General features: G+C 34.7%; 1 protein-coding gene across 10 annotated transcripts in view; it reads right to left on the bottom strand.

Annotated features, from left to right (window-relative positions):
* The window catches only part of LOC122568637 (rho guanine nucleotide exchange factor 17), a 70,749-nt gene that overhangs the window by 15,512 nt on the left and 30,352 nt on the right, over positions 1 to 24,885 (bottom strand). For all 10 annotated transcript variants that reach the window (XR_006317174.1, XM_043728600.1, XM_043728592.1 and 7 more), the window contains exons 7-11: positions 22,544 to 22,847; positions 21,383 to 21,683; positions 7,270 to 7,347; positions 1,041 to 1,118; positions 1 to 105 (exon numbers count right to left, since the gene is read on the bottom strand). Coding sequence is in view for 9 of the 10 variants with exons in the window: in XM_043728600.1 (XP_043584535.1) it covers positions 1 to 105; positions 1,041 to 1,118; positions 7,270 to 7,347; positions 21,383 to 21,683; positions 22,544 to 22,847 (866 nt within the window). In the remaining variant the exon portion in view is untranslated. The remainder of the gene's footprint in view (positions 106 to 1,040; positions 1,119 to 7,269; positions 7,348 to 21,382; positions 21,684 to 22,543; positions 22,848 to 24,885) is intronic.

The following is a 24,885-nucleotide window of genomic DNA, read 5'->3' as shown; positions in this document are numbered from 1 at the left end:
CACATCGAGGAAAACATCGCCAATGGTCTGCTTAAGCTCCCAAGTATCCAGTCTTTTACGTAACTCCTCCAGGAACACCTCGTGATGGTTGAGAATAGAAGGAATCTGAAACACGAACGTACAAACTTTCTTTTCCCAACTTATCCTAACGTTTCCGACACAGGATATTAAAAACGGGAAGTTGCGTGAAATATTAAATTTCAAAGATAGTAATATAGGGGTTCCATCGAACTCTTGATATTCAGCTATAACGAAGTTTCAGTCCGCTGTTTCACGCTGTAAAACGTGACTGTCGTTTGAACAAACCACACCCCGCGTAATTTCATTCCTCTTGATAGAACTATAATAAACGTTTATTATCTCGTAATTTGGAATACAACGTTGTATCTGACAGGGCTAGTAGTTGTATGATTCACGTTGTTAGCGTTTAATAGCAAGGTATCCTATTTGTTTTGTTACACCGTAGCATCGTATTATCCTTTCACGTTCATGTTCTAACGATTAAGAAATAATTAACAATTGTTCTTTCCGTCACGGAGATTGTAAGTCAAAGGTTGGAAAGTGCACGCTTGTCCAACGGTTTAACAAGTTAATTGGAAAGTCGTGGTGGCCAAACATCGATCGGGTAAACCGTGTTAAAGGAATTTACGCGTACAGATTTCAATTTCGTATAGTTTCTTTTATCATCTTTTTCTATTCGTGCGAATTCTATAGCCTTTGAGTTTCACGGAATTTATTGTAAGTAGAATGACACTGATGATCGGATATGATCGAATTTTCGCACAGGATTACTGTTCTATTAACATCTTCAAATATTCAAATTCTGGTATGTTATACAATTAGCTCAAGATCTATTTATTATGATATTATATTTAAACAATTATGGAATCTATGAATAAATTTCTCGATTTGATATTTAGCATAGGATTCTAAAATTTATCTTTGTGAATTAAATTCAAATGATTTGCTTCAATTATGTCTTTAGAAAACATCGTATTTATTCTGTAGTGTAAGCTTTAAACTGTAAATTAGTAATTTACCTGATAAAAGATTTCGTCCACCGTCGCTGCGTCCACCAAACCTGCATTTTCGGGGCTCTTTAATGGTTGTAGATATTTCTAAAACAAAATCAAATTTTAATTAATTTTATGTACAATATAATATAATTGTCTATTTCTTGACTAAAAATTCTAAAACATATTTATTCGATAAAATACTTAAGCACGCAGTTTTATATTGATTTCGATTGAAGTTCCAGTCTCCTTTTCTTTCTCTTTTTGGCCAATATTAATTAACATAGCAGAATTGCAATTCCAATAATGAGGTGACAGACGTAAGTCTATCGAATAAAACATAATCCATAATGTGACATTTCAGCAATCAAGTGGGACAAAGTAATTATATCAAAGAAATGCCGTATTGTAATATCAAGGGAATGTTATAAAAAAATATTATATGATCTCTTTTATTTAATACGAGACAATTAACTACATGATAATAACAGTTCCATTCCTTTGCAACGAAAAATCAATTCAATGGATCGAAACGAACTTTCATAGACTTACGCAACGCGTGGCAGTAAGATGGAAACCTTTATTTTGAACGTGAATAAATAACGGGCACTGTTTGTCAGGTTACATTAAGACGCGTCGAATCATGGAACAGCCTGGACCCAGAACAGAAAGAAGCAGAAGAATCGATCGGGAAGCTCCAACGACGTGATGAATAGGATTTAAGGTGCTCCGCGGATGTTTAACTTTCGGAGAGTGGATAGCTGTGTTGAGGATATTTTTAGCGACTCGTATGCTAATGGCTCTCGGGATTAGGCTGGATGAAAAGGTTTAATGGATTTTAATGTAATATACGACGTGTTGGGAAAGTGTCGAGTATGCTCCTTCGATAGATCTTCGGTGGAAAAGTTTTAATTTCCAAGTTTAAGTGCGTATAAGTAAAGAAATGTCTGTAATATGCTATGAATCATAAAGTTAAATAAATCTGTGCTCCTGTTTTGAAAAGATTGTTCGTTTCAATCTTAATATATTGGTTTATCACGCAAAAAATATTAAGAAAAAACTAAGTAAAAAAAGAAATTATTACATATCTCTAATTATATGTTTGATCACAAAATTCTATATTATTTAAAGCAGTTATAAGCAATTTTCATAATAAAGAGAGTAGACTTTTTTTTAAATCGTATTTACTTATTCTAGTGAGCACTTAAAAAATTAATTGCCAATAAAATTTGGTGCGGCTTTATACAGAATTTATCGAGGATATTATATTGAAAAGTTATGTATTAATTCCATTATATGAAAGGTAATGGAATTTATTAAAATGTCACAAGTTGAAGTTCCCAAGTAACGGATTCAATTACGATGAAAATTATGTTGATGTTGTTAGTGTTGAGCGCTGATATCATACGTTGTACTGTTCTTAATTACCATGTTGATACGTGGCACCGGAACTTCCAGACCGAAAAGAGGATTGTGGAACAGGGATATCAACGGACGACGACGCAAGGCGACGGTGGCGTAGTGGTTAACTTAGCCAACTACAAACTAGAAGACCCGGAGTTTCCAAGTTCTCGTACCGTAATCTCTATTTTTCACGATTCATACAGATATTATACATGCAAAAAGCGAATATCACGTGATTTCGGCTATTCCTGCGTGTTCATTGTGGCATCATCTGTTGCGTGTTCTAAAGATCGTTGTATTAAACATGCTTCTATTGCATTTTTCGTTTCATTGTCTAGGAGTCCGGAAGTTTTCGTGTTTTTACTGTTATTTCTAATATCAACAATATACTGATTTCGTTATTCATCAGTTAACAAATCGTACAGATGTTCTTGATAAAGTACTATGCGGGAAACTGTAAGTAAGTAACACGTTCCTCTGGTGCTCAGTTGATCTTTGTTAGTGAAACCAATGCAGAAGACTCTGAGGAGATAGCCATCAGTGGTTTTCACATCAACGTTAGCTTCGATCAAGGTTTGCCATTTTTTAACCATGAACCTCAATTTATCTGTGATAGCTATCTGTGTTAGATCCATGCCATGGAAGTTGGTCAACAGTTGCAATAGTATGGCCATCGTTTTTAACGCGAGAATCCTAGATAGACATATCTAGGTTGATATAAGAAATTTCTATACAAAAGGAGGAAACATGATACGAGAAAAGATGTGATCTTGAAAAGAATCTCAAAGACGTAGAGAAGTATAAATTAAAATTTCTCTAACTCATCGAGTAAATCTCACATTGATAATAGGACATTTTCATCGTAAGCTTGATGCAGGAGGATGAATTAGCATTGATTCTCATCACGATCGAAACACACTTACAATGTAAGCCCGGTTTATTTGTGCTTTCCTGATGGATACCTTTCTATTATTTTTCTAAGACGAAGCGGCAACATGAAAAATCGTTGGTAGCCAGCCCCAAGGCCATTGCTAAATAATCGTTCAGCTCGAACAACAATCATCGTGGACCGTACTGTTTATAAAATATGACAATCAAACGTTTCATGATATACGCGAACGGGTGTTGCGGAATTCGAATTCTTCTGGTAAATTTGTCGAAAAAATCTTGCAATGGAAATCGTCTCCTATGCGTTACGTGGGTGTTTTCATTTTTAATTAAAAAATTAATTGTTAGTGAAATACTCAAAATTATATGTGACGAATCTTATGAGAAGAATCTCTTTTCGAAAAAACGTAGAATCTTTAGAAATGGTATTCTTGATCTGATACATCGATTTCAGGCTTTGAGAAAAATTCGAAAATGTTTGCTAAACAGCATTGTTATTGGCATCGATTAAATGTTTCGTGACAATCGTATTTTTTTATTCGGAAAAAATAAAAGAACAAAACAGTGAGATTTAGCGTTGATGATGAATTATTTGCTTTTGAAAAAAGACACATGTATCTTTTAACTTTGATCATGTTTAAGTAGAGTTTAGGTCATGTCTAAAGAAAACATAGTTTTGTAGTCGTTATTTAATAAATAAAAAATTCAAAGCTATAGCATTGAAACGAAAGTTTTTATTTATTTTTCATTTATCGAACTAACGAAGGTATTGCATATAAATGTTCAGTGTGCAACCCCGCACACGTTCCATCGTCAATTTCATTTTGTAACACGTGGATGATCGGTTATTACAATTTTCCGGTTACGATTGACCGCTTGTGTATGAAAAGGTAGAATTTAATAATCCTGGTAAAGATAAATTTCATCCCCTGGCAATAAACTGTATCGCGAAAAATAAATAAACTGTTAGAAACCAAACGTTGTTTCAATTATTCGTCGCGATATTAACATTCGAATCGATGGCCACGTTCGATAGAACGAAATCGTATTTTTATCGTTTCTATGTTTGTGATATTAGTTTGTGATAATGATATTCGACAGCGTTGATCCATCCAATTCTTTACGAGCAACTATCTGGATCCGTAAATGTCTGGACATAGTAACGTTTGCAGATTTGCGTATGCGATTCGAAAATAGGCGCACATTAAGACAGACTGAGCGACTAACACGATTCATCGATATGCAAATTGAATTAATATTGGTTCGGTATGAGTCATTGATTATTTGTACTTCTAACAATGGATATAAATATAATCTGCAGGCGATAATATTAAAACCAATATTTTCGTCATGTTCTTAAACGTAATTATTAAAAAAATAGTATATATATAACAATAGAAAGGACATTTAATAAACGATAAGCTTTTAAGATTCTTTAATATTTAAAAATTATTAATTTAAAATTAAACCGCACCATCGCTCCTTTAAAAATATTTTCAAAGAATAAGAACGAAACAAGACATGGAAAAAAAAGAAATAAGAAAGAAATATTATCAAGACTGTGTAACCAATATTTGCGCAATATTTTACGTTTCAAAAATAAACCGATATAATATCATGAAATACGGAACAACACACATCTGTCGACAACTACGATCCTTCGCATCGCTTCGATCCATCCCTTATTTATTCAATCAACGTAGAACTGGCAGCGTAGAACCAATACAGGAGAACAGATTGAATATTCCCGCAATTCTCCATTCTCCATCACTATATTCGTCTAAAATATGCGGAGCTTCTGAGAAGCGTTCTGGTTGCATCGGTATAGCGATCGTAAAAGAGTTGCCGCAACTGACATATCGATACGCGCAAATAAATCTGGAAATCACGTTTGCCACCATCGAGGATCGGTTATTAAATACAGAACACGCGCTACGACGCAGGGCCGCGAAGGTTACGGACCATTTACGCCTAGCGTTGTTTATGAGAAATGCTTGTCCTTCTGTGATCGTATCGTGTCGCAAATAGACTGCGCTGTAATTACGAATAACTAATTGCAAGCATTATTTATCGATTCGGCAGCTTTCGAATGCGAATACTAGCACGAAACTCGAAACATTCGCAGCTTCTTTAAATGTCAAACGACGAGGAAACGATGGACGATCTTCTCCCGCACTCGAGTTTCCTGAAATGGCGCGAAGTTTCCTTTGCTTGGAGCAATGAAACGGAAAAATTCGGATCCTCGGCTGTGCAGAGAGAAAAGAGTTATGAAGTTGTAACGAGAATTGTTTCTTTTTGTGTAAATATAGAGTAACGAGAGGAAATATCGTTTTCGTGGAAATTTAATAAAACGAAACGTTGTTCGCAATCTCTTTTTTCCTTCCAACTTTTACCTTTAACCTTTTCGACGAAACTGACGCCATTTTCGATAAAATGCAAGTAAAGAATTGCTGCGTTAGGGGAACTAATTAGTCTTTTGTTAGCACAGGTAAAGATCTTGGTAATTTTGTATCTATCATACTTACGTATCAATGTTACTTGATATTTACTTTTACATTATTTATCGGTAAACTGCGATTTATGAGTTCACGGAAAATTTTAAGACGTAACGATGTACAGTGTACACATAATATACAAAAATACAGAAAAGTGCTTATTTAGTAAGTAAAAGAAATTTCTACTTAAATTTTATTCCTTCAGTTATATTTGTGAGGATATGAATTTACATATATGCTTTTAACTTTTTAAAAGTTAAAAAACGAAAAGCGTTGCAATGTAGGAACTTGGTGAGGTTGTCATTTTGAGAATTTGTCAGGAAGCGCTATTATTCGGATGGCACATTTAATGGAAACAACAAGCCGGAGATGCGAGGCTGCATAACTTAACGAGAAGCTTTTCACGAAGTAGATCAGTCGAGTGGAATCCTTGCTCGAATGAAGCAAATAAACGGGCAACGAGTTTGTTTACGAGAAACAAGGTCGCGGATCCGATGTTCGAAGAACTTTCGGAAAGCACATCTCTCAGTCGACGTGCATACCGATGTTCCTTACCGGAAGAGAAAATAAGACAGAAATCGAGACGAGGGTGATCTATGATTGTTTCGACATGCTGTTTTACATCCTTTGGTTGCGATATATAATGACAACTTTACGAGAAAAAAGTTTCAAGAAACTGCGTTGGATGAGCACAGAAAATACGAGAAATTACATTTTTGGTCTTTCCCAGGAAAAAATTTTAATATTTATGATACTGACAATCAATTTTATTTTAACAAAATTCTCCTTGTTATTATTTTATTTTATTGTATTTAAGGTCGCGTCAATCATTCTTTATGGTCACAAAATTCTCTTTCTATTTAGCCTTGGTATTAAACATAAATAAATATAAATATTTTAGAAATATTGCCTTCACAAATTGTCACTGAATAAATATAAGTTGCTATCAAAATCGGAATATAAACAAATCATAACTTATCATGCAGTTCCCACGTAGGTGATCTTCATTTTGAGTACTAGCCCCAATAATTTTAGTAACTGCATGAAATTTAACATTTTTGTCATTTTCCCATGTGCTTTTATTTTTCATATTTCCTCACTATTCGAATATTTTGGCATAATGGCATATTGTCATTATGCTAGTAAATTGATATTTATTGGAAAAATATTATTTTGCACGTTATTATTAAGTTTCAAGTATTACGATTAATTCGATTTTGTAACGTTATTATTAAAAAATGGGACTTTGGAAACATTTCCTTAAATAATGATTATGGTTTCCATCGCATTCACACGTAAATATTCCCACTATTGCATTTAGTGACAGAACGTAGGGGAAGATACATATGGAGTGAATAGAACTTCAACGAAAGCATAAATTCGAATGAAATTTCAAGAACGTGCAGCGTTATATTACACAGTGAAATTGCATTGATTTGTAAGCTTTATTAAAATATTGATCTACTCACATTGACTAGTATTTGCAGTGCTTCCACGTACGATCGCTCCGTATCGTACAATTCCACGACTACGTGAGTTCTTGTATCCTGAAAAACAAAATTAATAATTACAATGTAATGAAATAACATTTTGTAAATATCAAGCTTATTAACGATTAAAAAGAATAACTAAGCAATTCTATGTACAAAAATATTAAAAGAATGATCATATATAGCCTAATAATATCTTTGTAAAGAAAGACAAAGGGAAATGTGTAAACATGCAAAGATTCGTACTCTATAAATCACCACAATAATACAAGAGTCATTTGGAATATAAATGTTTCATAAGTCACTCAGGTCTGGGCAAACCTATTTAAAATTAAAATAAGAAACAATGATTTCCAATAATGTTACAGATATTTTTATTTTCATGTTGGTTGGAATTCATTGGAATATCGGTGTTTTTAGCTCGTAATCTTGTCGAAGAAATAATAACTGACGCAGTATCGATAACATTTACATTCGATTTAATCTAACAACAGATGTAGTTATAATTGTGTAAAGAATGTCTTGTTTATTCAGTAAACATTCGATAGTGGCAAGATCAAAGCAAATTAATAAGCGAACTTCGAACATAATTGTTCCGATTATGTGACCACATCGTTAAAAACCATCTAGTTGTATATCAAGTATTACAACTATAATGTAGCTAAGAATAAAAGAACTAGACGTTAAATAAGCTTTAAAAGAAACATTTCCTTTCAAATAGTTAAAGAGAATCCTTTATATAGCCGACCTGAGTTTACATACTTATTACAATTTGTGGTATTTAGGTGTAAGCTGTATTCAATAGGAAATACATATATCGCGACGTTTCACCAGCATTGCATTTAGCTTCTTCAGAGGTTAATATCAGCGTGTCACTTGACCCCTGAAGAGGCTAACTGCATTGCTAGCGAAATGTCAGAATGTAATTCTCATTCGACACGACCTACATTCGAAAGATTCCAATGGTAACAAAAATCTAACGTGCCAGAAGGTATTCTCATTCATCACCGACTCTTGAATCTGATTTATTATTTTTGCAAACATTTGTGCAAAATTATAATGGTACTTAAATAACGAATCTTAAACGGAATTTATAATAGATAAAATTATTGACCTAAGAATTCGTGTAGATATTTTAAAAATCAGGTTAAGAACCTTGACAATGACCAGTCTCCTATTAAATATCTATGAAACTGAAGTAATAACATTACTAGTCGAGCTTAGGCATTATTTAAATGAAATATTTGGAAAATAATTATTTTAATAACATATCATCTTATTTGATCAGACGTGAAAAAAACGCGTATTTTAATATCATTAATTATAAAATGATATAATAAATGATTTAAACAGTCGAAAAGTACTCAGATTTAAGGAGAGCTATTTTAAAAATTCTCCTAATTATTTTGATATTAATAGATATTAATCAATTATTAATTAATTAATAGATATTAATATAGATATTATTTAATAAATTTGATATTAATTGATTATTATATAATCAAATTCTTTCCGATTGTTCCATTGTTCCAGCGTATCCTGAACAATCAACTGTTTTGAGAACAACAAATCCCGTTGTCTCGTGATAAAGATCGCACGTGCCCACGTATTGTACGAGCACGCACGGACGCTCACGTGTTTACTGACATCGGCATGACACTGATTACGAGAAAAACTATTCTTGGTTGCATAACGCATAAGACGCAACAGATAATCTTATGGCCTGGGTTTAGACAATCGTGATCGACTATTATGACATAATCATGGCTCAAGTCTCGTCCAGGTGTTCGATCTTTTCCATTTTCGCAGTCGTTTTTATATTAACATAGGAAGTTTTCAGGTATCCTTTTTAAGTATATTCTTATTATACCTCTATTATTTTACCTGCTATTATTTTAGATAACTATAAAAACTATAATAACTACAATAACTAGAAAAGAATAGCTCTTCATATTGAGGGGAAATAATTACACGCGAATTAAGTGAAATCCCACAATGAACGAATATTTGATAACGTTCAACTACAATCGAATATCACAGCATGGCAGTTGTAATCTTAGTTCAATATTTGTAAGAAAAATTTATTGAGAAACAACACAAACAAAAATCTATTCTAAAATCTACAAAAGGAAGTCATTTCTGTATGCTTAATATATTAAAACCGTATCATACAAAACTATGATCCTCACTAAACCCCAAATACATAATGAGAACGTCTCCATTCATAAGCTAATTACTTAATCTATTACTACATTCACTTAAATTATTCTCTTAAATGCTTTTACAAGAATTCCTCTGAGAACGAACTTCTATTCAGACAGATTACTCCTCACATTGTTCGATTTATATCTGGATGAAATAAAAAAAAAATTCTTTTTCTTTTGCCTGCTGCGTTACAGATTATACAACTTCCTACGCATTTTCCACGAAACAATGGAGCGCAATTTCACAGACACAGGAAACGAGGCAGATGGAACGGAAAATACGCCGGTTTTTCGAGCCGTGCATTAATTAGTTTGCCCGGCAAAATTTCGTATCCGCGCGCTATAATCGATGCCAAATGGGCGGGAAAAAATATTGGTACCGGTCGAAACAACGCAATGAGCACGATAGTTACAATGCGTGTGCAATATAATCGGTTGTATGTGCACATATAGGTGGTTGAATTCATGTAAGGATGAAAAGGAAAGCTACCCACGCGGTCTGTGCTGACACGTTCGTTACTTTCGCTGTCCACCGACGGCTGGCTGATGAGTTTGCGATCAGCATTCATCGTCATCCTCTTCTACCGCCTTTGCTAGTCCCTTGATACGTTTTAAACTCCCTAATCGCGTATCAATCAGGCTCCCCACATTCGAGTCCCATGTCGATTGTTTACCAATCGTCTATCACACTTCGCAATCGTGAGTTTGTCTAATTCGCGAGATTTTCTCCGTCGATAGGTCTAATGATCTGGAGAGTCGATCAAAGACATGATCTATATATATATTATTCACTGGTTTTAGAAAATGTCCATTTGATTTTGTCGACGTCTTTGATTAAGTTTCAGATAGATTGTTCGTTATCTAGAGAGTTAAAAAAAGGGATTCATTTTGAAATGTTCAGTAGAAGACAGTATGTAGATGGTGGAAGAAAAACATGAAAAGTATATTTTTGTTGATTTTTTGATTGTACTGTCAGTTTATGATTAAATAGGAGAATTTTAAGACGACATAATTGAGTATGAAAGTAACCTGTCGATTATTAAACATAGCGGATAAGTTGACAGAGTTTTATAAAAACTAAAAGTATAATCAATAAGACTAACGAGTTTTATTTAAAAATTTTAAAAATGTTTTAAAAATATTTAGAGGATCAGTTTCAAAATTTAAAAAAGTTTAAAGTATTTAATCGTTGTTTTTTCATCCTGTACAATACAACTTTACTTAAATGGTAAAAAAATATGGCAATGTCAAATATTTCAATATAACTGAAAAAATGAAAGAATGCTAGATAAGACATTTCAGCAGTATATATCCCGTGATCTCGTTTGCCTACTGCATCCGTATCCCACTAAAAATACCGCAAATCGTGTAAAAGTTATATCCAGTTACAAACACGAAAGAGTTATAATATAGGAAAAGGTGACGACGGGAGAAAAGGAGGTTTTCTTCGATCAGAAGTTCCCCCTTATCAGCCACAAGCGTCGTTCGTTCTACGCTAACGCAGTTTTTATCTGAATAACATTTTCTTAACGACGTAACACCGGGAAATATTAATAGAAAGGATTAATCATTGGAAAGTTATAATAACTGTTGCAAGTGAGAATCGGCAACCGAATTTTAAGCGAAGAAAAATCGCAAAAAAATTGTATCGAAATAAAACGAAACAATTCCAATATCATGTTATGAAATTTAAAAAAGTAATATCTGTAAATAATAGTGTTCCAATATGGATATTTTATGATATTCGCATGATACGAAAATGAATTAAATCTCGTGAACGAAAGTTTATTTCACGTCTGTTCGAGCATTTCGCTTATAAAGTGATTCAGCAGTGCCACTTTAAAAGCTCGGACCGTACGTCCGGCAAGTTTTGGCGTTTCCACGTAGAGCTTTCACACTTCGAGCAGGGATGATCATATGTCGAACACGTCGTGCATGTACCACCGTTCTTCCACGCCGCGTTATATTTAGCTAGCTGACTCAGGGCCCCCCTCGTGAGCTTGCAAGCTCCCCTTTCTGTCTTATTCGCTCTTTCACGCTTGTCCTTCTTTCCACCGAGAAACACGCCATTCCGCACGATTACCGAACCGATTACATTCGAGATTGGAGCGGTCCCTAAAATCTGATTTTCGTATCTTTGTTGATCGACAGGACGAAGTTACAATTTTCGAGTTTATTTAAAAAATTGTAGTTCATTCTTTTGTGGTATGATAAATATCAAAGATGAATGAATATCATAAATATCATATAAAACTTGTAATCAAAGTTACAAATTTAACTGTAACTAATTTTAAAGCACTCGAGTAAAGAAATTAATTAAGATAAAAATTGTATTTGAAATGATTTTATGTGAACATATTGAAGGATAAAGCTCAGTGAATATGATATTTTTATAATGCTAAATTATTACGATACTTCCAGCTATTATTTGATTTCACAATATTTTTAATTTATGTGTAATCAAAATTTCATGTTTATGTATGCATGTAAATAGGAAATTATAATTAGAATTGAGATTAAAACGGAAAAGTAAACAATTTTCAATTGATTAAAATTATTCTCAGATTTTCTGATGACCATTGATTCCTCGACTGATCGTTAATTTTAATCACTTTTTAAACCACTCTGCAACCACTGCAAACTTCGTTATCGTTCCGTGTGACGAGTGAAAAGTGGAATTCTACCGGTATCCCTGATCAATAATTCAATAATATTTCCACGAACAGAAGCAAGACGGACGAATGGTTGGGAAAGTAGAACACCGATATTAGTTTAATGATAAGGGGTCCTTGGAAATCCTAGAACTGGAATGCGTTTTCACGTGAAATTAGACCCTAATAGAGAAACGTGACGTTGCGAGAATAGATTGACAAATGTCGATGCAAGGCTACGTCTATGGCCCTCGTATTCAGTACAACGCGCGTTTCTTCCTCGATGGAATTCGAGAATTCCAATACGGTATGTTTCTGTCGATACGTCTTATGATTCCCGTTATTATCGCAGCGGCAGAAGTCAATCTACGATCTACTATATCGATTAGATTAATGAGAAACCGATATCTAATTCATTTTCTATTCTACATGTAAAAGATAGAAAGAGACAGATTTCTTTAAGTATTCGAAGGAATGAAATTTACTAAAATTTGATACTATTAATAGTGAATAAAAGAAAATAACAAAAGGCAAATTAATTGATTTAGGAAACTGCTATATATTTTTTTTACTGTATATTTGCTTTGTTTGTTGCATATTTTTCGAAGTCATAGTTTATATTATATATATAATTTTAATTTTAATTCAGAAGAACGGGTGAAATTGTATAATATCAGAGACACAATTTTTATTTATTGCATAGGTCTCCTTCTACTCGTGTGACATTAAACGACAGCTCCACGGGAGAATAGCTTAGAACTAAGGAGCTTTTCTAAGAGACAGGGAAGCTGAAGCGCACTCTTTGACCTTTTTATTGCCTTGCATGCCATCGTTTGCGTTATCGTTCCGCTGTTTGTTCAACATCGCAGAATCTACCACATCACGCATTTTTACAGTAACCGTAAAAAAAATAAAAAATAATATATCATATAAAGTACAGAAAAATTAAAAAATATTTATATAGTTCAAGAAATGAAAAGAATTTAAGACAGACAAAGATAAGCATTTTATATAATAAAGCAACATGATCGTCAGTATATTGATCCATTAATGTTATTATACTTTCTAAACAACTTCGCGTACTGTACTCGCTAGTCAATATTATCAATTCCAGAAATTGTTTAGTGAAATCAGACGATAATACGAATTTTAGTATTCTAAAGGATCTACGCGTTAATCCTGTCTAGAAGCAGGAACAGCAACACGAAGCCAAAGATTGACCCATGACCTTTGTCAACAATCAGGATCACCGGTCTAGTACAAGTTATATTATTTCTGCTGACTGCCAGTTAAAGGGATTAAATATGATTTCCTGCTTCTGTCGTGACTTTCGTGTGATAATTTTCAAACGCATAATACGTGGATAACGAACTTTATTTATCAAATACCGTCAGGTTTCACGAGTTCGATTAACACCGTGACTAACTGTGATTACATTATTGCATGATTAATTCGAGACAATTAAGATCGACGGTTAGACGTTTCACTTTATACCCAATTAAACGGTACAACCATATCGAACGATTTAACTCTAGACCGCTAGAATCCGCGAACGTCAAGATCGATATGATTATTTTCCTCGTTCCTCAGATTATGAGATGTAAGTGGCACACGACGTTGCGAATAGAATCGAGAATAAATAGAAGGTAGCCGAGCTTACGTGATGTACTAGCAAATATGCAGTTATACCGCTCGCGTAATATTAGTTCTAGCTGTAACCGGCAACGTTTTATCAAGCTCATAAAATTCTCCCGTTATCAAAGATTACCTATTAATCATCCAACTTTCATCTCTAAGTAATCTCCATAGAAATTCAAACGCTCTATTCGACATGCTATTACTCTTCTCACTAACCATACACCATCTATTGTGTATCATCAACTACATCATACCAAACGAAGCAAAAAAACCTCTCTATAAATCAAACCAAACCAACGTCATCAGCCAGGGGCTCAATCAATCGTCACTCCTAACTCTAATCATCGAACACGGCCGCACTAGTTCTCTACCAAACAGCTCTCTTCGATTACCATTCTCAACGACACGATTCTCAAGAGACTCACACGTGACACGGGACGATTTAACGAAGGCTGGATTCAGCCTGGCCACCGAAAAAACCTCAGCAAACGGTCACGTCACGTCAAAGTACTCTCGTGTATCACGCCTGTACTCCTCTATTTCAAGATTGTACTCTCGAATCGCGATCCACCACGCTTGTCCGCACTGCGAGTTGCATTCTACTGGCCGATCTCGATCGAAGATTCGCACGTGACACGGGCGACGAGTCGGACGAACCGAGTGCAAAGCTCTTCTCTCGCTCAGTGTCAGAGCTTTCTCGCGATGCGGCAGCGAGACACGGCGTTACGCCTGAAACTGGCGACCCGCCGCACAACCACGACCAGGCTGATCGATGCCCAACAGAATAGCGACCGCTATGCGGAGCAAGAGAGGCAGATGTTTCGCTTCCAGAACGCCGGCGCACTCTCTCACGTGGATTACACGCGCGCACCTATGTATCCTGTTCATCCTGTTCGAGGAGCTTTTGCTGCGCCGCGACCTTGTTCCGGGAAGGCAAGCTCTAGACGACCTTGTACCGTCGCCACAGTTAAACAGCTAACCGATCGCCATAACAATCGCGTTTCCGCGAAACCACCAAAGCCCTCGGTTCATGATTTCCCGACCTCGTCGATACTCTCCTCTATATGACTTTCGATTGAACGTTAGCGAAACGTACGTTCCTGTTTTGTTGTATCAGACGGAGAACGATTATCAATATATTTTCATGACGTAGGAAAAAAGTCATGGTCATGATTTGGTTATATTAATTTTTGTGATGGTATTTTATGGTACGTATATCATACTTGTGTTTGATATTTAATTTTGATGATATTTGTTGATTCGTGTCTGCCTTGTCGAGAATTGTTATGGTTGTTACAATCTAGCAATGCGGAATTCGTTACTCGAAGTTTAGAGGAAGGAGAAGATTGCATGGAGAAATGTTAGGGAGAGGTATAGTATTCTTTGTATCCAATAATACATTGTCATTGCTAATTAATTACTCTATATAATGGAATAAATTTATGTTATTAACTGAAAGTTGTTGAAGATCATTTTTATAGTATGATATATGAATTTATATTATATTACGTAAATTCCATTGCTAATTGAGTAAACATTTTGTAAAAATATATCACGACTCTCTTACTAATTATGTAAATTAATAAAGGAATTGTTTCTTCAAATTTTATTGTACCAAAGAAATTTTAATCATTATTAAAATATATTATTAAATTATTAACAAAGAATATAACATATACTTTCATATTAATTTAAGAAAATAACCTTAAAGAATAAATAAGTGTTTATCACTTTAAAATGTTTAATTCTGTACTATTTTATAAGAGAGCGCAATTTAGCAATGCTATAAGCGGAATTCTATTTACACGTGTCCGCAACAAGTTCATTTGATGACACCGGAAGTATGCACCTGCACCAAACTGAATTAATACACGGTTGTCTATCTCCATAGGACGTCTACCAATAGCAACTCATTTCTCTCTATAAGAATCGTTTTGTCTACTGTTAATAGATTCCTTTGACATCAAGTTATTTTTGAAGCATGATTTAAAACAGAACAACAGAATATAGTTTACCATGAATAAGTAACGGTAAACCATCGATGAGAGTTATTACTCGTTCATTCATTGCGAAATGTGGTACGGAACCGTGAATTATTTTATACTTTTTAATGTCTCATGCCCTATATTTATTTCGAGGATGGTTGTTTAGTCTGGACAGCTGAGGCAGCGTCTCAGTCACGAAATTTTCCACCATTTTATTCGAGTTTGTCGAAAGCCCTCACTGCAGTCTGCTTTTCATTCGCCTCGTTCTCATACGGATTGCAGGTTGCTCATTCAATAGCCTCGATATATGAACTTTTGCACATTCAAACTTCCTCCATGAAAGTCATTATGTGTCGCGTATTCGTGTCTAAATTACACATGCTGCAAGCACTCGTTTAGAAATCGTTATATAACGATTATTTGCGGTTGAACTTTATAGCAAAGAGATTGATATCAAATCCATATATTATTCGGATTTTTTGCAATTAATTTATTAATTTATGTGTTGATATTTACAGATTTCACAAATAAATATGATTTCCAATGCTAATATTATTGATAAAACTTTCTGCAGATTATAAGTTACGAAATACTAACAATGATAAATTTTGTTACCTAACGGTGACAAATTTCGTGAAAAATAAATAATAAATTACATAAAATAAATTTTATTCATAAATTATAATGTATTTCTGATAACAGTAAATCTTATTACAAATCGAAATAATATCAATCCGCTATATTATACTTAAAGCGATAAAAAATATTTGATCACGTTACTCTGAGACGTTCTACCTATAACTATAACTAATTTTATTGCTTCGACACATGTTAAACATATCTCAAACCGGGATGCCAATATAAAATACCAAACGCGCGAGATTAAGTGTCGAAAACGAAAAGAAAAATAGATTTTCAGCGACTGCGTGAAGTGATAAAGAGGGAGGATCGCCATAAATTATTCAAGAATCTACGTGGGCACCGACGTCACCGCGGACGTCATGATGCTCTGGCATTGTAAGTTTCGCGATTCATTCATAAAATCCTGGGAATCTACGTAATACATACCGACCGAAAATCGATGACATCAGAAAATAGATAAAGAACCGATCTGAAAATATCCTTATTTATCTCGAGCTCTGCTATTTTCAACCGGGTTTTAGTTTATATGTTTTCTTAGCGATCTTTCCACTAGAAATTCTATGCGTTCGCACATAATAACGCTGCCATATTTCATGTACCTCCGAACAAGCGTTATTTTCACGAAGCGTCAACTATACGTCTTCTCTCTTTTTCACTTTGATACCTAAAAATTTCCATTCGCCTCGTGTATTAAAATATCTCACCCTCGTAAACGTTCCGATACGTTTGACGTACAGGATATCGTAATAATAAATGGAAATTATACTTTCGAACGTGATCCAACTTAACTCAAAATACTATCAAAGAATCTCTTTGAGTTTCTTGTTACAACGACTACTCGGGTTTCCTGAAAGTTTTCGTGGGAAAATCTTGACAAACGTTACCTGTTCCATGTCACACATGATTCTGTTTTCTTTCAGAGTCTGGCAAAACGTATTTCCTTCGTTCGTGACTAATTTCCGCTCACGTGCGAATCATTCGTTTATCTGTATCGTTAATACTGGTCATGTTAAAAAATAAGGAATGCTTGTTTCGAAAAGACAGTAATTTATTTTTGTCTGTTTTCAAACGCGTTATTATTAGATTCTTTCATAAGATGTACGCTTTTTTATCAAAAGTTTTAAATGAAATTGCAATGAATCAACGTTACATTACATTATACTGATCGAATTATCAAACTCACTCCAATGACTCATCTATCGAGTTGACACATTGAATTTATTAGCGTCATTACGTCTCTTTAACGATACACAGTGCACATCTGTCCTAAAAAGTTGCCTTCCAAAAAATGTTCAAAGGGAAACGCTGCTGGTCATGAAGTAAATTTTAATTAACGAAAGAGCATCGACCGAACATCCCTTTGCTTGTTGAGACCATAAAAGCAACGTTTCACCACAAAAGCAGGGACAAACTTGCCCGCTTACACGGCACGCACATGTTAAACGTGTCGATGTGTATCCGAGCAAGGTCGGGTTGCGTAAAAATGCCCGCGCGCTAGCCGGCAGATTCCGTCGGCACAGTGTATGCTGGTAGAGGCCGATCAGTCCCCAGGTACACCTAAGGCCAGGAATATCCACTCGTGCACGCCCCCGCCGTGCCAGAATCAAAGGGACACTACGCTAACCTCGAGTGCACTGGCCAAACCACCAACAACTCATCCCAGAAATATGACCGAACATTATTATTAGATTACGTTTCAGCGACTAACCTGGAGTCGTTTGTCTTGAATCATTCTATGTATACTGTTCACGCTGTTACACTTAACACTGGTACATTTAACAATGCTTCGATTAGTACTGTTCGAGTATTTCGGGAAAGAGCCGTTTCCAGAAGGAAAAGGATTCCGACATTGTATCATTTCTACAATTTTAGAGTAAGTTTTTCTTTAATGTAATACTTCATATTTCCTTTTTGCTATCACATAATATCAAAAGATTATAGATTTCAATTTCGTCGATAAATAAATAATTATTTTATTACATAAAACAATTTAATAATATGACATACAGATCTTTAAATATTTGAATACGGCGAAAAAGGATTCATATCGATAAATAAAATTTACTCCAAAAATTACTTATCGCTGAACGGATTAAAGAAAAATATCTCTGTCCGTAAATAAGTGAGAAAATAAGGAAAGTAAATATTATTCGTTTCCCAACGAATGGAATCCGAATTATGTCTAGCAAACATAAAAGTTATTGATGTTTATGAATTTTAAATAAGAATACATGCAAGAATGTATGAAAGAAATCATAATAATTGTAGTTGTTGCATGTTAAGTAAATTACGATAGAATTTGCATAGCGATGATGAATGTATATACATCTTGCATATTTTATGTGTAATTTGACACGTTTATAGGTGTTCTACTTGCTAATAAATGCTCGTTTAATCACGGTCTTAATCACCGATAATTACAGTTCACAAGTAATTCGCTATAATTATACAAGTTTTTATATACCTTATATTATGGAACGATGCCAATATGTATCAAGAAACAATATGAACATGGCTTTCTCTGAATAATTTCATTAACGTACTTCCTTCCTACTTTCGCTTTCAATCTATTATTCAAACTCTATAAGTAATAATTTCTAGAACGTACAACTTTCGAACTAGTAAAAAATAATATCACCTCCAAAAATTAAAAAGTAAAGAAAATGTGATATGACGTTACAAGCATTTTTACAAATTTCTTTGGAATTTCTGATTATTTATATCATCTTCTTGCGATATACATATAAACTTATGGAAGCAAGTCATCTGTTTTCCAAGAAGATGAACACAAATCATGTATACATACAGCTAGGTAATAAAATTTAAAAATGAAGTTTGAAAGAAATTTAAAAATGCGGTATTGGTCCATTTAGAGTCTGAGAAATTCGTTTCTCATCCAAAGCTTCTATCTTTCTTACTATTTTCCTTTAGCTATTTTCTTTATCTGATAAAAAGAGAGCAGGATGTTCGAATAATCAATTTGAGTCTAAAAATCAATATTTCTTTCTGAAAATTATTCCTAATACATATTCGTGTATTTAAAGCTTCACTGCTGAGAATTATTGAGATGATAGAGTTATTGACTTAACGCATTGAATGAACGCTATTTGTATCTTGTAATAGTGAGACATAAATACACCATTATAAATTCAATATTGTTTCACTGCATTATAGAACTACGAGTAAATTGAAGGATTAAACATATCTCACGTGTGTTTTAACGCAATGAGACATGAATCATTAATATCTCAAGAAGTATATAATATTTAAAAGCAAAATGAGCAATTTGAATATTTAAAATATCCAATCACCATAATCTCACATAAAAATTGAAAATCACACTATTTACCCTTCATTTCTTACAATTCAACTCTTTCAAACACTGTTCAAATGAACTTCAGCGCGAATATCTACCAATTCTCGATGTTTCACGTTTCAAAGATCAAAAGCGAAGTCGATATACGATTCGTCGCGCGAACCAATTCGAAGCGGGACAAGCAACGTACTCCATTGCTTCGTTTGAAAATTCGTCGCCAGATGTTACAAGCGACGAGGAAGATCGTTGAAGAGACCGTCAGAGATACGACGCCGCGATAACATCAATCGCAGTGTTCTTAACTCGCTCAATAACATTGGCTTCTAATCCTTATGCTTTTAGTGTTTCGCTCGTTAATTGATCCACCGATTAGCCTTTCATTACATCGTTGTCTCATTCATGAGTAAATTTTACATGAAATGGGATTATTATTCGCGTAATAGTGTTATTTTCGAAATCGAACAGGAGGAAATCCAATTTAACGAATATTTCTTTTCAGGCTTGTTAAATGATATACTTCTCTAACCTACTAAACCTAACTCCCGGAGTATGTATACATACATATGCATACAATGTATCTGGGCTGTTCAAGATAAGTAATTCCTAACGTTTCAGTCATGATGAACTTGAGTCGTAGTAAATTTACGAGGTAAATAAGAGAGATAATGTTTTGCTATTTTTTATACGCAATAAATATCTTTTTAATATAATACCTATCATCTTTGTTATATCACGTGTAGACTCATACGAATTCATGTGCTACTTAAGACAATTAAAGAATCGTTTCTCGTATTATTTTAACTTTTATGTCTACTTCTTTTATCTGTACGCTTTTTCAATTATTGCTTTTTTAAATGATGCCTTTATTACAGTAGCGTACAAATAACATATGAATCTTTCCAGACTCTTTCACCTGATTGGTGTGATAGAATCATTCATAATAGTAATCTTCTAACTATTTTGATTATCATATTTTCATGAAGATGAGTGAAGTAAAACTCAAATAGAAATTTGTTCCGCCCCCTAAGTATTACAATTTCACATTGCATATTTTGTATACTTTTACATATTATGTAGATTATGTATATTTTCCCACATTTGAATTTCCCATATGTGCACAAACATCCGTAGTCTAATTATATGAAAGCGGTTCTTGAGACGAGTTCAAGAACCTACCACACAACAGACATGAAGTATCATGAATTGTTGATTAACAAATTTTATTTTTCTCGGCAATTACTATAAATCTTGAAACTCTTTATATATCTTATTCACTAATTTAACGCTTATTACATTTATTCACCAAAATCGTCCATTCTCGATCTCTCATAGTTAAGTCGAATTTCAACATAGAACAGAATTTCCTGCAAGAAAAACCATTTGAACAGTAGAACCGTTCAAACAGACTCGAATAATGTTCAAATAACGAAGCTTCGGATAACAAAGGTTGCACAGCTACTTGGTTGTACGATCCACGGGATATGCTTATTTATCTTCATTCAACTAATGGTTCAGAATTTGACTTGCCTTGCATTAAATTATCCTCGACTTCATTCACCTATCTATCTTTGTTCTCTTATTCAGTTTCTCCGATTTCTCCCTCGTTCAAGCATGCCGTGCGTTCAAGTAACGCATATTAAATTTAATAGTACTCACGTTTCGATGCGCCGGTGCACGTGCCACCCTCTCTGAAGATCCTCGAAGTAGTTCCGCGAGGAGTTCGGGACTTGGTCCCGGAAGGCCTTCAAGTTTGCTCGGGCTGGAAGTGGTTCTATGATGGCAGGGCGTGGGTGGCTCTGAACTGCTGTTATTCGAGCTTGCGTTGTACGAGAGATTCTCGGAAACTTTTCTACGTGGACGTAGACCTTCCTCGAGAGAGATATCAGCAGTCCGCGGTTTCGCCATCTCTGCCTCCAGCATTTGTCCGTAAGGACCACGGAGAGGTCTTTTACTATATCTGGACAGATAAGAACGAAATTAAAATTAAAATTAAAATTAGAAAATGGATTGCATTTCGTTAAATGATACGTTTAATAATACGTTTCAACGTAAGTTTTATAAAGGCTATTAGGTTGCTATCATTTCTTTTGTCGGTATATTATTATAAAAGATTAATAGGACATTATTGGCTTGTTCAAAGAGTTCATAGCGAAATTTAAGGAAAATTGAAAGACATCTCTATGATATCCGTGTTTCTTTAATGTATGCACCACTTTTTCCAATAACTCTTTGCAACTTATTGCATAACTTCATAATCGTTGTGAAAAAGCCCGTCCTTTATAACAACGAATTTCTATTGACCATTACAAAATTTGTTTAACGAATACGTTTGTCACAAGCAGTACTTTGCAAATAATTCTCCTCAAGTCTCATTAAATGTAGAATATTTTCAAACTGCATAGAATTAAAAGAGAAATTGATTCTAATTAAGCCGATTAAAAGAAAATATTTATAAATAATTATATCTAGTAAATTAGAAACAAGTTAACATTTCTTTCTCTAATTTTCCTAATTTTATGATTATTGAAAATTTACTCCTATGCAATCTATATAAGATCTAATTTAATATTAGCTAATGTGTCACGTGAAATTACCAAAACTCCTGTTTGTTCTCCAAAACTCATCCCCTATTCTCATTCATTCAATTCTAATCTGGAATGCGATAACGATACTCGAACAAGTGTTAGACAAAGAGGGTGCCTTTAAGCAAACATTCGAACCTCTGGCAATTTTCTGCTCTTAAATCGTATCCGTAAGCAGGCGCTTCGGGTCTATTTGCATTCTATTCCGATATATCAGCGGTCGTTCTCATGTTACCTTCTAGGCGTGTGGCCCTCGCAGTCGGAGAGGTCGCTAGGCGTCGCAGGTGGCTCGTCTCTTTCCTCGCTGCTCTGAGCTGACAGCTTGTTCCTGTCGGTGTCCAAGGACTCTGGCCATTGGGTTATGTACACGCCCTTTCTCCTTTTACTGGTATCCCCTCGGTACCTTCTGGTTTTGCCCGATGGCGATGATGCTTCAGAGGGTGCCTCACTTGCCGCCTCGCTACCTTCGCTAGCTTGACTCAGCCGTGGCTCCTCAGGTGGGGGTGTTATTATCACTTCGTGCGGTTCCAGTCTATTTTCTGTAGGAAATGATTAACTTCGTTTCAATCATTAATTCGATGGGGGAATAGCGTTAATGAAAGCGTTAGATGAATTGGTTTCTTTCAATATTTTTGGTAAATTGACATTAGGCGATTAAACTATTGTATCTGGATTTCTGGTTATTTCCTTGCTTATGAACGAAACATTTCTTGGACTAGGTACGCAATGACTGCGTGGCTCATATATGTTTATGCTAATTTTATGCTGAAAACCGTTTTATAGCCAACGGTTGGTACAGAAATTTGCGGCTGTATTTAAAAACACGAAGCAAGATTCCATTTACGTTAATCAGACATATTGATACATTCCTAGCAAAAAATATCAAATATCTAGAAAAAGATTAATTAGAATATATATAGTGGATTTATAATTTGGCTAAAAATCACAGAATTTTATAATGATATTTTTTCAATAACTTTAAATATATGTGAGTAAATAAATTAGTATTTTGTGTAGGTTACACCAAACTCCTGTTTTGCATTATCTTTTACAAGAGATTACATTTGAAAAATTTGACAGTATCCGAGACTTATGAAAAAGTTTCATTTCATGTTCGGACCATTTGAAGGACTGACTACAGACAAGATCATCCAACGTAGAAAAAATGTTTATAATCTGCGATCAGAAGCTGAAAAAGCGATCAAGTTTTACCTGAATTTAACCTTCAATACAGAAAGTGAACACAATGATAAATAACGTAGTTGGAAAACAACGGTCAGATAGAGGTTAGAAAATAATCACTAGTCAGTTGGTTTAATGACTCAGAACTAACAGAAGTCTACTTATTCAATAAACAGAAAGAACAATATTCCGAAAGATTGCGCTAGAAACAAACGTACACCCCGTTCCTTCCAACTTCTCTCAACCTTCTTCTTCCTCGTACAAAAAAAATATAAAATCAAGTCGAGTTAACCATTGTCGTGATAGGTCAACGTATGAGCGTGATATTTACTTGGATTGGCGAACTCCAGGCTAGAGTGAACGGGCGTGAAGTCATCAATGAAGATGGGTAGAACTCGATGACGTTGAAATTTCTATTTCGACCCTGGCACCCACCGTTCCGAAAATAGAGCCACGCGAAATAAAGTGGAAACTTGGGTGCACCTTCGTACCCATACTCCTGTTGATGCAAAAATAGTCCTTCTTTCCCTTACCCCTGTTCACCACACTGGGACAGGCGAAAATATTTGGCCGGCTCATCCGCTTCGATTCGATGCTCTAATCTAATACATCAACGACACCGGCGAACTTTCAACGGCCGATTCCTAATTCTTGCCAGTCGATGCTTCGATAAACGTGTCAACGAATATCCGATAATTAAGAGCGGACCCGTGGGTCGTTGAATCCTCTGCGAGCATACGGTGAAACGTATCTCTATTAAGATGCGCGAGGGTGATAAGCCACGTGAAACGAATGTTGAAATGAGTATTGAAGATGAGAAGAGGGTGAACCGCGGCGAAGGTGCGATTCTGGCACGGATAAAGTCATTAAATTAAAATTACAAGCTGCGAGGATGTCGGATTTAGTAATATTATGTTGCCAATTTCCACCGACGAAATCAGCCAAATAACAAACTACTGCTACATGGAAGGAAGGAGTTCCGCGGATTCAGCTGTTTCCCGCGTTTACGATGATCGTTCTTATTCGAGATACTCGTGGATTTCTAGGTTTTGCTCTTGTATACGTTGTACAAGAAAAGTCTGATGAATTTGTTGAATGAGTCGCTTCGAGGAACTTATATTTTGGAGAAGAATAAGCAGTTATACTTTAGACGGTAATTTCAATACGATAGGTTAGGGGAAATAGATCACTCTAACAATCTTAGTTCCTTAGTAGTAACGAACATTATAAACTTCATAAAATTCAGGTAACTCGACTGATCTGAACAAAGTCTAAAGTTTTACAAACTCAGGAAAATAAATGTTGCATGACAAACCTCCAGATCGACCAACTAATCGTTTCTTCGCAAATAGCCAAACCCATACAAAACCTTCCCCTTTTGATAAAAAAAAAACT

This window comes from Bombus pyrosoma, linkage group LG1 (assembly GCF_014825855.1).
Source record: "Bombus pyrosoma isolate SC7728 linkage group LG1, ASM1482585v1, whole genome shotgun sequence".
Lineage (NCBI taxonomy): Eukaryota > Metazoa > Arthropoda > Insecta > Hymenoptera > Apidae > Bombus > Bombus pyrosoma.
This window is presented reverse-complemented; position numbering and strand designations above follow the sequence as displayed.